Genomic DNA, 15408 nt, shown 5'->3' on the forward strand with positions numbered 1-15408 from the left:
CCCCCCCCCACTCAAATCCTGGATCCGCCCCTGGGGCTATTTTCTCTGGATAGATAAAAAATGAGCAAACAAACATTTTAAATCATTTTTATTTAGGTCTTATGTAGATTTGTCATTCTTCTCATGTGTCCTTTATTAAGCCTTCAATATTGATATTTAATATGTTACTTCTAGTATTTTTGCAAAAATTGCAGGAAAATTTGTTTTTTCCCAAATTTCAATTGTTTTCAGTAGCATTAGTAAATTAAAGAATAAAATGTGTGATTTTTATAAAATTTTTGTTGAAGTTTTGCATGATCTCATGTTTTTTTTTAGTGATTAAACAATTGCAATGAATTTGACAAGTAAATGTAGTTCTTTTTCCTTCAGTAAAATTCTAACAATGGGATATGAATCATTCCTCCCCTTCTGTAGTATATCTGACAGCTGTGTTGTCAGTATCTAGGGGTATGCTTCATTGTCACAATGTTTTTTGCATTAATAACCATTGTATGCTGATCAAGTTTGATTCTTCTGGTATCAAAATCGGAAATAATTCTCTTGAATACTTTTTTTTCTTTTAAGCTCACTTATTACATAATAGAAGCTTTATAGCAGATCTATTGGTGATTTCCACTCAAATTGCTACTAGTCTGTAATATATGTATTCTTTTAAATTAAGTGCAAGTGTTTGTAAGAATCAGGCAAAATGGGAAAAATCAGAAACATGCTTGTCCTAACACCACCAATCTGACAGTGTAATATCACTCAAGGGTACTTTCTCTATTTGAAAAGACCATTCTTTAATCTCTGCATCACTGGCTTTGCTCATATTTTTTTCAGTGGAATGTTAGAAAAATTAAGTTTTTGACAGTTATCTGCCCTTGAAATATTCATTTTCAGTGCATTTCAATGAAATTATAACTCAATGCACCAACATGATATGAAAAATATTGTCTTTTTTCCTTGATTCTGATGGTGTAAACAATCAAATTACACTGTCAAAATGATGATTTTTTTATATCATGTTTTATCTACTGCCTGATTCTTACAATGACTGACACTTTTAAATATCATTACTTTCAAATATTTGTTCACTATCCAGCTGCGGTACAGTACTAGTCTTAATCGTTTCCCCAAAACTTAAGCTTCCAAATATTACTGTGAAAGTATTTTAATTCATGGATACCTATTTTCATGGATTAGGGAAGAAACTCAAGTTCATGGATTCTTGAATTCATGGTTTTGAGCTTTTCAGTATATACATCAATGGAAACCTTCTTTTCATTGGAAACCAAATTTCGGGGTTTGGCCATACCAAAAAAACCACGGAAATTGGTACCCAGTGAACAATATTACTTTCACGGTAATCTGTTGTGATATGTTTGTGGACCATTTTTTTTAATAACTGCACAGGAGTGCTATGTTTGAACAAACTTGCTGTAAAATACAAATGACTTATTACTCTCCATTGTAGAGCGAGCTAAATGGTAAAAATATTTTAATATCTGAAGGGTAAGGGCTTTGTACTCAGGAAATATGAATTTTGTCAATGCATACTTTGTAGAGTTAACTATTACATCTATAAAAATGTTAAAAATATTTTAATATCTTAAGGTTAAGGGCTTTGTGCTCTGGGAAATATGAATTTGTCAAGGCATACTTCGTAGAGCTAGCTATTACATCTGTGAAACTGTTAAAAATGTTTTAATATCTGAAGGGTAAGGGCTTCATACTTGGGAAATTTTGTCAATGCATACCTCCAACCTCATTTCTGTTGGAATGTACAGTCCCTGAACCGATCCACGCAATGGTTTGATGGATCGATGACGTCTGACTGATTGATCGCTGACTGATCGATAACCAATGACTGGTGACCGCTCTGAATGCAGTTTTGCTATATAAAATGACAAATGATCTGTTGAAAATAAAACAAATGTTAAACAAATGTGTAAACTGATGTTTAAATATATTGCATAATGTATATCTGTGTAAAATTTACAAAAAAAAACAATGAAATCCATAAAATACATTGACTGCTATGCAATCCCTGATTTAATTGATCGGTTCGACAGATCAATGACGGACAGAAACTGATCGCTGATCGATGACTGATCGCATTTTCTGTTGTACTTGTATAAGTCATAAATGTACAGAAGTGGAAAGTCTGAACAAATTTGCTGTAAGGTATAAATGACTTGCTTCTCTGCGTTGTTGAGCTATCTATTATGTCATAATGTTGTATACCATAACTTAAGGGTTATGTCCTTTGAAATTTGAATTTTGTCCATTCACATCATTTGCCAGAATCTTAAGCTTTCAAACAAAAATATGGTGTGATGTGTCTGTGGACCATTATTTTAACCTATTGAAGAGAAGTGTTAGAAAGATTGAACAAATGTGTTTTATGATACAGATGACTAGTTCCTCTCTATTGAAGAGGTAATTATAACATGATAAAATATTAGTTCAAGGGTAAGGGTTAAGGTAATATGAATATAGGGGTAATCTGAATTTTGTTAACTTGCATCATTACTCAGAAACACACATCTATTTTGATATTTTTGTGAGGCAATATCAGTGACGGATTGGGGGGTATAGGGGGCGGAACCCTGCTTTTGTCTGAAACGCTTGTTAATTCCATGTAAATTTTTGGCAAAAATGAGCAGGTAAGATCTCTTCTAAAAATAATTGGATTTGCCCTGGTTGCTTCAACTGTATAAAATTGCTATGCAACTGTGGGACTTTGCTGTAAGCTTCAATTGACTAATAAGGGAATGCATTGCTTTTAAGTTATGCCACAGGACACCATACCCCAAAGGAAGGTTTGGATTTATTCTGGACGTTTTGACTAAGGGGCCAAAAAGTGACCACATTGATTCCAGTCAAATTCTTATTCAAATATGTATCATGTATTAATGGTGTGCCCCATTTTAAATATCTTACTGTAATCAAAATTCAAAAATGCATCATGTTTAATTATTGTGTCCTGCATAATACTTGCCCCAACTGCTTAGGTTTGGACATTTGTGGTCATATCAAGCTGTGCTTGTACTTTAACTATATACATGTAAAAGTTTTATGAAACTGTATTAAAGTTTGAGTGAATTTGCTGTAAGCTTCAAATGACTAATACCGCTTCATTGTAGAGCTAAATATTACATCACAGGAACTGTTAGTATTCAAGAGTTTTCCTGTCAATTTCAGGTCCCTGGGTAGGAGATTGGAAAAGCTGCAAGTAATGAAGGAAATGTTTTATTGAATGATGGAATGATGCTTGCAAATGAATGTGTCAAAAGTTTAATGGAATAAATTATAAAACAAAGAGTTGCACAGATACTGAATTTGTGACTTGTGTTGAGTTAATGTAATGTGTTAGATTTAGCGTTGGCAGAAATTTTGTTTCTGAAAGAGGAAAAATTATTATTGCAGCTTTTTCGAGAGAATAAGGATTGGTTTATTTTCTTGCTTTTTGGAAGGTAAGTTTATAATGAAGTTTTAGATAGGTATTCAGGGTAATCTTGTTTTTTAATGAAAAAAATGTCCATTTTTAAGAAATACTTTTTTTTCTAATTACCTGGTAGGTACTATGTGCCATTTGTTTTTATTATACTGGGATTGGATGAAATTTGAAATAAAAAAAAAAGGGGATTTGTTACTGTCCTAATTTCAGAATTTTGCACACAAAAAAAAAGCAGGATAGAAACTTTTATAAAAATCAAATCGTTGCTTCCTTAGAAAACTATTAACTTTCTGACCCAAGGCCAACGAACTATTTTTTCTGTCTTCTGACCCAAGGCAACCGAACTATTTTTTCTGTCTTCTGACCCAAGGCAACCGAACTATTTTTTTTGCCTTATTATAAATTGATATCTATGTTAGTCAGCATTGTTATAATAAGTTGATAAGGAGAGAGAGAGCTGAAAGGGAGGTTTGTTTTAAAAGAAACATGAGACTTTTTCCAAGTGTTAGGTCTTACTAATGATTTAATTAGCAGATAAAATAAGGCTGACTGAGTTTTTTTTAACATCCTTGTCTACCCTTTCGTGTCTTGCACGGGCAGTAAAATAAGAAACAGTAGAACCAGTCTTCAGATATAAAAAGATTAACAAGTCAAATTGATATAATAATACTTATCCCGATAGCAAGGTGCTTGACCCTACTGTATGTGTGCAGTAGTAGTAATCAGGTATTATTCTTTGTAAAAGACATGCAGAGACGAAAATATAGGAAAAAAACTTATTATTCCCCACACAATGAAGTTGCATAGGGTATAATTTTTTGATATGTCTGTCTGTCTGTCTGTCAGTCGTTTTTTTAATGGCAATTCCTCTGAAACAACTGTACAGAATTTCACAAAAAACTTGGTATGAAGAAGTAGTAAGGATACTTTCATATTTCTTCTTGTGCATATTAGAGAGAGTAATCAAGGGAACCAAGGTTATAGCAGTTATCAAAAGAATGTCATCCAGGAACAAAGACCAGACATGGAAAACAGACATACACAACAAAGAACATAAAGTAACTAAAATCATACATGCAAAGTAACAAAAGTAAATGAGCAACTCGGACTCCACTAAAAACTGGGAGCATGGACCAGGTGCACCGGTAGGGTAAGAGAGATTGATATTTTGATCCCTCAGAATTTATTCTCATAGCTCCTTTGAACTTCGTTTCCGAAATTGTCCTACTGAAGCATCTTTCCCATCATGCAGTCAAAGGTGGCCATCTCTACGGGGTGCTGAATGGGACTGTTGTGGTTTTGTACTCAAAATTGAATTTTTTACAGACAAAAATGACAAAAATGAATTCAGATTATTAAAATTTATAACATACTACAAATTTTCAATTTTGTGTCACAAAAGTCAATTCTGTGGCATAAAATTCAATTTTGTGTCACAAAAATCCATTTTGTGAGACAAAAGTGTATTGATTGAATTTTGTCACAAAAGTCAATTTTGTATGCAAATTAGTTTACAGAATCCTTTGAATATGCAAATGAATTCTTTTATTACAATTTTGTAAGATGGATTCTCATTGGATATAATAAACTCAGGTTTCCGATAACTTCAAGCAGCGCAGGAGGGTTAAGGCCGTTTTCAGTTTAATTAAACAAAATCTTTTAAGTTGAATTCTACTGTAAAATTGTTTTGAAATGACTGAAATTGCTATTATATGTTTTCTATGAGATTTGTTTGATAAAACTGGTTTTAGAATATGCGACTTTTCTACTTTCAATTTATTGGAATTTCTCCTGGTGAATCACGTGATCATTTCCTGACATCTTTCAACTCAACTATAAAATTCTTTTGCCTGACCTGTTAATCACAACCAAATTCGTTAAAATTTGACAAGATAATTTGTATTAATGTATTTGTCCCAAATTTTGCTGGAAAAAGAAAATCATATTAGAAATGTGTTGTGCTGTGAAATTTGGTAATCTGTCAAAGTCAGCGAAAGATTTTTTGTTCCACTATCCCTCACGATTTTTTGCCTGATACATATAGATTCCTTATTTCATTCCGATTCTATTGATGCATGACACAAAAAATTTGGTTGAGTGGAACAGGTCGGGCGAGATGAAAGACCGACATAGTACGTGTCTAACTTTCGTTTCCCTTTTGTTTACAAACGCTCAAATAATATATCTTTAGATAACAGAGTGGGTTATACAATTACAATATCCAATATTTCTTTCACTCATGTACTTAATTATAACCGTGCACATTTGTACCTTATCCACTGTATTGCAGTGAATGCTTTAAGTTTGTAATACATGTGTACATGATGCTGCACATTTTGAATTCATTTGCATATCCAAAGGATTCTGTAAACTAATTGGCATACAAAATTGACTTTTGTGACACAGAATTGACTTTTGTGACACAAAATTGAATTTTGTCTCAGAAAATTGAATTTTGTCCCAAAAAATGAATTTCGTCATTACAATATTGAAGTGATCAAAAACAAGTCTGTGTAACATAGTTTTGTATGACAAAAATAATTTTTTTATGACTAAATTCAATTTTGTGTACACAAAATTGATTTTGATTACAAATAGATCAAATCCCTTTCGGCGCCCCGCAGTCTATAGGTGAGCTTAAACAGGTTCCTTCTTCAGACTGTGGGCATGGTGTGTGTGAGGGTGCTCACTTAGTTTTTTAATTGTCTTAGAAATTGGATCTTAGAAAGTTAAAACAATAGCTATTGCCCTCCATCTCACATTTGGTTAATACTGGGAAAGTATTTTCATGAATAAGGGAAGAAACACAAGTTCGTGGATTCTTAAATGTATGGTTTGGAGGTTTTTGGTATACACATGAATGAAAATATCTTTTTAGTTGAGAACCAAATTTCATGGTTTGGCCTACCCACAAAATCCTGAAAATTGCTATCCCACAAACAATAGAATTTCCACAATAAAGTTTTTCAATCTTCTACACAATGATGTGGACCTAAAATGAAGAGTGCTCCAAGAGTTATAGCTCTTTTCATTTTGAAATTAATAGCTGGGATTCCATGGTTTTAGCTATTTATTCCCATAATTTGTCTGCCTTCATGGGTTTTAGAGGGACTTGTACTCAAAGACATAGAATATGTTTTGAAGTTTCAAATACCAACTATATTAAGATGTTTAGGATGTGTTACTTCCCAAGTTTTCTTCTTTGAAACATACAGTCTGTAATATTGCATAATCTACTTGTACCATGAGCTATTATTGGACCATGTATAGTTATATAATTATATCATTTTTGGGAAACATGTATTTTTAGTGTCCAAAATTGATAAACAGTATTGAAAAGATCAAAGCAGATATATATTTATGGTAAGGAACATAGGCAGATCCAAGGCAAGCCTGACGGACTTGGTCCTCCTGAATATCAGAAAAGTTTGGTTGATTGTATAGAAAAAAGCTTGAGTTCACAGTAGCCCCCCCCCCACCCAAATTTTGGAATTTATGGATTTGTTACTGTAATTGCATTCATTAATAATTGCCATTTTGTCATTATAGGCATAATAAGGATTCTTATTTTTCATGATTTTAAGAAATATGAATCAGTCATGCTAAAAACTCAATAATGCAAGGTATAAGATTTTAATTACCATTCCAAGGAATTTTTTTAGTAACTAAATCTTTGTAATAAATTAAAGTAGACATCACTAAACTCTTATAAATAAAAATAATTACAATAGATCAAACAGAGTTATGAAAAAATCTCCTTTTTATTGAAAGATACACAAAAGTGGTAAAAAAACTATTGAAAATTTAGAAATTATCACATGCCATTTTGTTATTATAGGCATAATTGCTATTCTTTTTTTGCATGTTTTTGAGAAATCAGGTGTAAGAAATCCAGTTATGCAAGATTTAATTAATTTAATTTCTTTTCATATGCATTTTTGCAGTAACAATAGTAATAACTAATAGTAGATGTCCCAAAATTCTGACAAAATAAATAATTACCTTATCTAAAAGGAAGGATAGAAGGAAAGTTACACAATAACAAATGTCTCCTGTTTTGGGGACTAAGCACCTCCTTGACATATCAATTCTTTGATCACAAGTATTACATAATGAAATGTGTTTACTATAAAGTTTCAATTTGTTTCTAGAGTTCAGTTTAAGGTTATTAATGAATTGTTCTCACCTTTCTGACTGCATGATTTGGGTGCTATGATTTTTTACATGTTGTGAGTACATGTATGTTGAGGTTTGGTCCAATGTAATTGCTATATGTACAATGTTTAAGTTTCATGTTCTAGGTATATGAATAAGTGAGGTCTGCTGGACCTTTATAAGATACAGTGGCTAGTATTAAAGGCCTGTATCATCCTGTTACTGTTAATTTTATTATTTTAGTTGTCAGGGCCTTAGCCAGCTTACTTGAAGGTGTGTTTACCCATGTTGAAGACCTTTTGGTGTTCTCTGAAAGTATTTGCTATTTTGTATTTAGGTTTTACACAGGTGCATTTGTTGTTTTTCACCATATCCATTCCAAGACACATTATTGTTTGGACTTAGAAGCAAAAAAAAGGAAACTCTGGGCTACCTTGCTTTGAAATGAAAGAGAAATCTCCAATGAACTTCCTACATTTAGAAGAAGTGAAGGATGACACTACTTGACATTTAGTATCATAGTAATATTTTTATACATAATTACGTAATCCATGGTGTATTTTCATATTTTTGTGACATTCATTTATTTGAAGAGTAAAGGTATATGGTAAATGAGGCAGCAGTTTATCTATTCTTTTTGATTTATGTTTGTGGATTAGTATTTTGTTGGCATCTATTATGCAATGAATAGGATAATAATATTGACTAATTTACATCTGTGAGTTACGTAACGATACCAGCTGTTCTTGGTAAATAATTATTTGTCTTTTTTTAATAATTAATAAAAGGTACTTAAAAATCATTTTCCATCCAATCGGTAGAAATTAAAATTAATTATTTAAAGTATGCATTACATTGATGGTTCACAATGAATTTTATGGTCTATCTGTTTGAATAGCTACTATGCTATAGTTGTGATAAAATTCATCATTTTGACAATATTTTATACAGTAAGGGCATATTTTGTTCTAAAGAATGGATGCATATTGCAGTATCTAATTGCAGAATCTAATGGCGTTATTTTGGGTTTTTATATATTGGGTTTTGACAAAATTTATACAATAAGGGTGTATTGCTCTAAATAGTTGATGCAAATTGCAGAATCGAATTGCATTATTTTATACAATAAGGGTGTATTGCTCTAAATAATGGATGTATATTGCAGAATCAAATGGCATTATTTTATACAATAAGGGTGTATTGCTCTAAATAATGGATGTATATTGCAGAATCGAATGGCATTATTTTATACAATGAGGGTGTATTGCTCTAAATAATGGATGTATATTGCAGAGTTGAATGGCATTATTTTATAAAATAAGGGTGTATTGCTCTAAATAATGGATGTATATTGCAGAATCGAATGGCATTATTTTATACAATAAGGGTGTATTGCTCTAAATAATGGATGTATATTGCAGAATCGAATGGCATTATTTTATACAATAAGGGTGTATTGCTGCATGTAAGGGATCACAAACTAATAAATTTACAGTTCAATGAATTTTTTGTGGAAAATTTATTAGAATATACAAAATTTTACAAGGAAATGAATTTTTTGTAAAAAGCAAATTTTTGTGTTATGTCATTTTTTCCTGATGTTTCAACTATAATGGACTTCTCACTTGATACACAATACAGTAAGGGATATGTCTAATTTTGTATTTAATTCTGTTTCCTGATTTATTCGTCTTTTTATTGTGCATTTCTTTCTTCTTTTATCTTGATCGTATTGTGATTCAAATTTGTTCTTCATTGACTCAAGACTGTGTGGTGCCCTGTAGAAGGTTAATTGTTTGTTGCTTGACATTCTGTGGATGACTGTCTCATTGGCAATTCTATATCAGTTTCATAGTACAGTAAATGTGTTATCAGTGTTAAAAAGATATGTTATACTCACACTGAAGTAGTGGGTGGGTTATTGGAACCATCTTGGCCATTAGTCCATCATTCCATCTGACCATTCATCGTTCCAATGACTTCCAAAGAATTAATTCAAAATTTGATTTGTGGCTTTATATAGAGGGGCATACATTGTAAGCAATTTTTGTTGCTGTTTCAGATATCAACTTCCTGTACGAGTCGAATCGGGGTATACCTAGCACCACAACATATATCTTCTTGGTTGACATACTGAAAAATTCTTTTATTTTGGGTCATGAATGTTTAATATGAGGAATAAATAAATTGCATGAATTTGTGCTAATTCCATTGGATTTTTTCTTTGATGTGTTCTTTTGAATTATGTCACGAATGGTCTTTATTTAATGAAGTGTTGATTAAATAACACAAAAACGTTTGTACATTTTATGGGATCCAAAACATGTTATACTATTTACATTGTAATTCACTGTAAATTTATGATGTCGTTTTCATGTTTGTTTATTACGAAATACAACTATAAAACACATATATTAACCAACATTTAAAACAATCGAGATTACATTCAACACAAGTAAAATAAAAATTAATTTATGTGAATGCATGTTAAGATGTTATCTTATGCAAATACTGTGAAAGTTTAATGGTTCGTGGTGTACCAATTTTTCGTGGTTTTTATGAGAAGGCCAAACCACAAAATTTGGTTCCCAACGAGAAGGAGATTTCCATTGAAGTGTATACTGAAAACCTCAAAACCACAAATTCCAGAACCCACGAACTTGTTTTTCTTCCCTAATCCATGAAAATTTGTGTCCTCGATTTAAAGAACTTTCACAATATTTGTTTTTGTTTTTGTTTTTTTTTTTCAAAGGAATCCCTTCTGTTATAGCTAGCATACAGTATAAAAGAAAAGAAAAAAAATATATTGAACGTTTTTAAGTACATGTATGGTTTTGCTTTACATGTATTCAAGTACAATGGCAGACCCAGAGGGTTTGGGGGGTAGGAATTCATCTTCTATCATAAAACTGTTTATTTTGTAGAAAATTGTAGCAAAATGCCCAAATGACAGCTTAGACCCCTCCCAATTTTAAATTTACTGGGTCCAAAAAGTGACAAAATGGTAGTGAAGAAATAAATAAAAAAAATAAAGTTCTAATCCTGTTATAAGATTACTACAAGTTGAAAATGATCCAATTAGTGGATTAGGATCTTAAGTATCAAAATAAGAGAATTACTTTCTGTGTTCAAGTAGATTATTATAAGCATTTCCCAATAATATCAATTACGCAGTATGCAAATAGGAATAAATCAGTGATCAGTGAAACCAATCAGTAATCAAGTGGGGATGATTTATTAAAATGATTGACATATTTCAGGATCAATACAGAATGGTTGTAAACAATTCACAGTCACACTTCAACGATTACTCTCCTATGCATAATAATAGTAAGTCACCTGTAGAAAATGGTGTTAAGACTATGACAGTTTATGAGATGGATAGTAGAAGTAAAGTTAGTCCCTCCGAAAAAGATGAGGAATCAGAGCCTTGTGGGTGGGGATCATGTACCCCTAAGGCATGTCAAAGATTTAGGAGGGCTGGATGTATGCTGTTTTGGCTCTGCTGTGCTGGGGCTGTACAGGTAAGACAATCTTTCCTTTTTTCTCTTTTGAAGTTTACCTGTAACGAGATTTGTACTTTTCTCACCTGGAGGGGGAAACATTATGTTTCTTGATAGGATTACACAATAGCATCTTGTTAGCGCCAATTGTTGTAAGATGTTTGTGACCATGTTATATAATGGATTTGTATTAGGATGTAGATCATATTTTTATGAATGAATGGATGACAGTTATTTTCTGCCTACGAATGATAGTGAATATAACATTTCCCATTCATTTTAATGTAATTGGGAGATATTATAAAGTCACTGTAGAAGTCCTTCAAGTATTGTACAGACTGTAAAACAATACTTAGGCCAAATAAAATTAATAAGTAGATTCTCATCCACTCCTACCCATAAAAAATTGACAAAAATAAAAAAAAAATGGGGAAGGAATTTCAAAATCCGGATTTATTTTCTATGTCCCTTTCTTGTATTGATATACTATAACACACAAATCTATGATTCCATTTTCAATTTATTGTTATTTTACATAGAATAAATTTACTTAATGTGAGATATGAAATACAATAAAACATTAATTTTAGATCTTGTATTTAGATTGCATGAAGCATAAATTTTAGACATAAAATGAATTAATTAACTTACCATATGCAAAAGACAAAAAAGAATGCAAAAATTAGTTGTATCTTGTGAATGAAGGCATGTTTATTTATTTATTTATTTATTTTATTTATTTTTATTATTTTTTATTTTTTTTTTTTTTTGCAAATGTAAATTTTATGCAGTTTAATGTCCCAGTTCTTGATTTGTGGCAGACAGCGGTATATAACATGATTTCATATATCTTCTATTTCATTCAAGTGTTTATGATTTTGTATTAAAATACCTCAAGGCATGAAATGAGTATATATATATCTACTTTATTATGTACATTTCTCCATAAGTAATGCAAACTTCTTTGTTTGGTTCTATCGGAGCTACATATATTAGTCCTATTCCATTTCTACTGCTGCAATAAATTTTAAAGTAACTTTAAAATGTCTTTCAAGAGGGAAGTATTGATCTAGTTTTAATTCGGGATAGGTATAACTTATATAAGCCGTTGTATCCAAGAATTATATCACTGTAAAATGATTTATGATATAGACTGACCTCCATTAATTTTATCACTAACCCCTTTTTGTGTTTGTCTGTAAAGTGGAACTTGAAGGCTTAGCTGAACCTGGGAATTTATATTTTACAGTGCAGTTAAGACAAGATTTTAATTAGTAATAATCAATAATGTGTTGTCTTTCCTAACATCACATAAATATTTTGAGGACTTCTAAAATTTACTATTGTTTCATTTATTAAACCCCTGCTCAACGAGGCGGAGGTATATTGGAACCACCTTGTCGGTCCGTCTGTCCATCCACATTTTCTTCCCATTTGTCTCAGGCCCCAATTTATGGATTGATTTCAAATTTGGTATGTGACTTTATGTAGATGGGGTATATGTTGCAATTTCATGTTTTCAATGGTATCAGTTTTTGCGGAGAAGACATTCCATTGGATATCAGGTTTCTTCTTCTTGGTGAATGAAATAAAAAATAAATGAGTTGACATCAACTGAAATAATGTGTTTGTTTTGGACCATATAATTAGGACTTTTATTGGTTTTTACAATGTATGGAATGTTTAGTAAATGATCCGAAAAGTTCATTGAAATCTGACCATACATTCTTAAACTGAATGAAATAATCTTAACACAAACAGTAATAGAATAAAGCAGTATAAACTTTGCAACATGAACTTTCATCTCAGGATAGCCCAAGGAAACTGTCAGAAAACTTAACCAGAGCTGCATTTTAATTACGGCATATGATACAGTCACGGAAAACACTGATCTGTATCATATTGTAAAGAAATCCCCAGGATATTTATGGCTGACACTAAGCCTACCCATGGCTAATTTGATATTGTTTGACCATTTTTGAACCTTTTCCATGCAAGTTTGGTAACTAAGAGGTCCTTGACATCAGATTTATGGCTGGATGTCTGTGGAAGTTGTAATTACATTGGGTTGGTGTTTTATACCACTTCTTCACCTACTTAGAAATAATGTCGTTTTTGGCCATTAAATAACTCTTTAAGCTGGGACACTGTAATGATCTTTAACAAGAGTGTCTGTCATTCCAAGTGGTTTGTTTCCATGTATGGAGGGACAGGATCACTTTTCCATTTCTGCCAGTCTGAAAAAAATGTTTGAATTTATATCCCCTCCCATGCATACAAAGTTTGATGCTTTATAAGGTTAAGTATAGTAAAACCTGTCTTAAGTGACCTTCCAAGGGAGAGCTATATCATGGTCACTTTAGACAGGTGGTCATTATATACAGGTTTATTTTACATAGAATGTATTACATAGGGAAATTTTAGTCATGGTCTTTTAAGACAAGTTATTGCTGAATACAAGCGGTCACTAAGACAGGTTTGAAAGTATGTTTGTCCAGTATCTTTATACAGACTGTTTGAGTTGAAAATAAATTCAGAAATTAAGGTTACGATTGTCAAGTGAAAATATGGCTATGTACTTAGACCTGGCCTGGGTTTTATAAAACAAAACTCAAATTGAGATTTTTCCTCAAATGCTGGAGTTATTCCTCAAATCTTTTATTTTAAGTGATTTGATTCAGGTCAGAATTTGACGAAAATCTCATATTGAGATTCTTTATGAGACTGGACCTTAATGTATAAATGTTGTTTGCAACTCCTCTTTCATACTGAATGACATTTCATGAAACATTTTACTAGTGTTTTAGGGCACTATTCTCCACTGAAACCTTATATTATGCAGGAGGTAAATATACCTGTGTTGAAATAAAGGACATATGAAGCTGTCTTTAATTTTGTGACTTGGAATACCAGTATTTGTGAATTGTATGCAATAATGCAATCAGTTTTTTAATGTTCTCGCTTCTGTCATCTTTGTTAAAATTAGAAAATTCAAAACTTTATTCATTTTACAATATTACCATTATATAGTATTGTCAAGGTCATCATATTTCTAGTATTAAAGATCATCATATTTCTATTACTTACTTTAAAAATCATTACAGAAACTAATACTATGCGGATATAATTAGATAAGTGTGCCACTGGTTATAAGCTCTTCAATATCTGTGTAAGTGGCTTTTAAGCATAGACTATGTACTTATGGTATATATAAGTGTATCTGTCTGTGGTAACATTACCATTGAGTAGACTTCACACTTTAGGGTCTTCCGTTGTTTACTAGTAACTTGATATGAGTCTCACAAAGATTATTTCAGTTGAACGTGCAAAAGAGCTGAAGTAATATTGGATATTATGTTGATAGACAAAAAAAGCGAAAAATTTGTGTTTTCTTCTGGTTGGTTAAACTGGACAAATAAATTCAGGGTATTTATTAACTAAATTTTTATGACCTTTTTGTATGAGATTGTGTTTTTATGATTTAAACTAGACCACTTTGCATGGGGCATTTAACTGTGTTTGCTACTAATGTATTGAAAAAGGGTGCAATGAAATGTTCTAATAGGTATAAATTCAGTAATAAAAAAAAAAAACTCCCATTGCTTTTAATGCAAACCCATGTTTTAAGTTCTGTCCTTTGTGAAATCAGTAAGTTTTTTAATGTTCATAAGCCAAATCTTTTGCAACTTCCAAAACATATGGTCATGCAGCATATTTTTAGGTATTTGTTTACATGCAATCTGAATATGTGCTTAATTTGACCCTAACCCCCACCACTGTATGAAGTGCTGTGAAAAAATGGATCTTAAATGCAAAATAAAGAACTGGCATATTTTGAAGTGAAAAAATGATATATCTTTCAAATTATATTGAATTGAAAAAAATATTATTCTATCCCAAGGCCATTGGCCTTCACTTCGTAACGAATTGTTCCCCCCATAAAAAGGTGCTCGTTGTAACGTCATTCATATTTACTCTATTTATTCGTATAGATTACAGTTGAATGTTGTTTTGGTAGGGAGATGAGAGTTGTCAATTTGTTAGAGGAACATATGACATCATTATATAAGATTATGAGGTCTGGAGTCTCAGGCATTGTCATTGTGCGTTAGAGGACATACAATTGTTCAAAGATCTCACTGATTTTAAGCCTTGGACTTTCTAACTTTCCTCTGTAACAGAATCTGGTGACCATGGTAGGCCTGAACCAGTTAAAGCAAGTGTTGATCATGTGAAGTTGATTTTCCAAGAAAATAAAATTCCACTTCTAAGGAACTGTATTAACCTGCATCTTATCAATAATGAATT

General features: G+C 31.7%; 1 protein-coding gene across 15 annotated transcripts in view; it reads left to right on the top strand.

Moving 5' to 3' along the window:
• The window catches only part of LOC148598375 (solute carrier organic anion transporter family member 4A1-like), a 102892-nt gene that overhangs the window by 42844 nt on the left and 44640 nt on the right, over nt 1–15408 (top strand). For 10 of the 15 annotated variants that reach the window (XM_088560161.1, XM_088560160.1, XM_088560157.1 and 7 more), the window contains 2 exons: nt 3187–3458; nt 10858–11121. In XM_088560161.1, coding sequence (XP_088416287.1) covers nt 10870–11121 — 252 coding nt within the window. In that variant the 5' untranslated portion in view covers nt 3187–3458; nt 10858–10869. The remainder of the gene's footprint in view (nt 1–3186; nt 3459–10857; nt 11122–15408) is intronic. The other 5 variants (XR_015918340.1, XM_088560167.1, XM_088560153.1 and 2 more) reach the window with 1 other exon arrangement.

The sequence above is a fragment of the Perna viridis genome, chromosome 14, assembly GCF_037379345.1.
Source record: "Perna viridis isolate PV_CMFRI_1.1 ecotype Kerala chromosome 14, ASM3737934v1, whole genome shotgun sequence".
In the NCBI taxonomy this organism is placed as follows: Eukaryota; Metazoa; Mollusca; class Bivalvia; order Mytilida; family Mytilidae; genus Perna; species Perna viridis.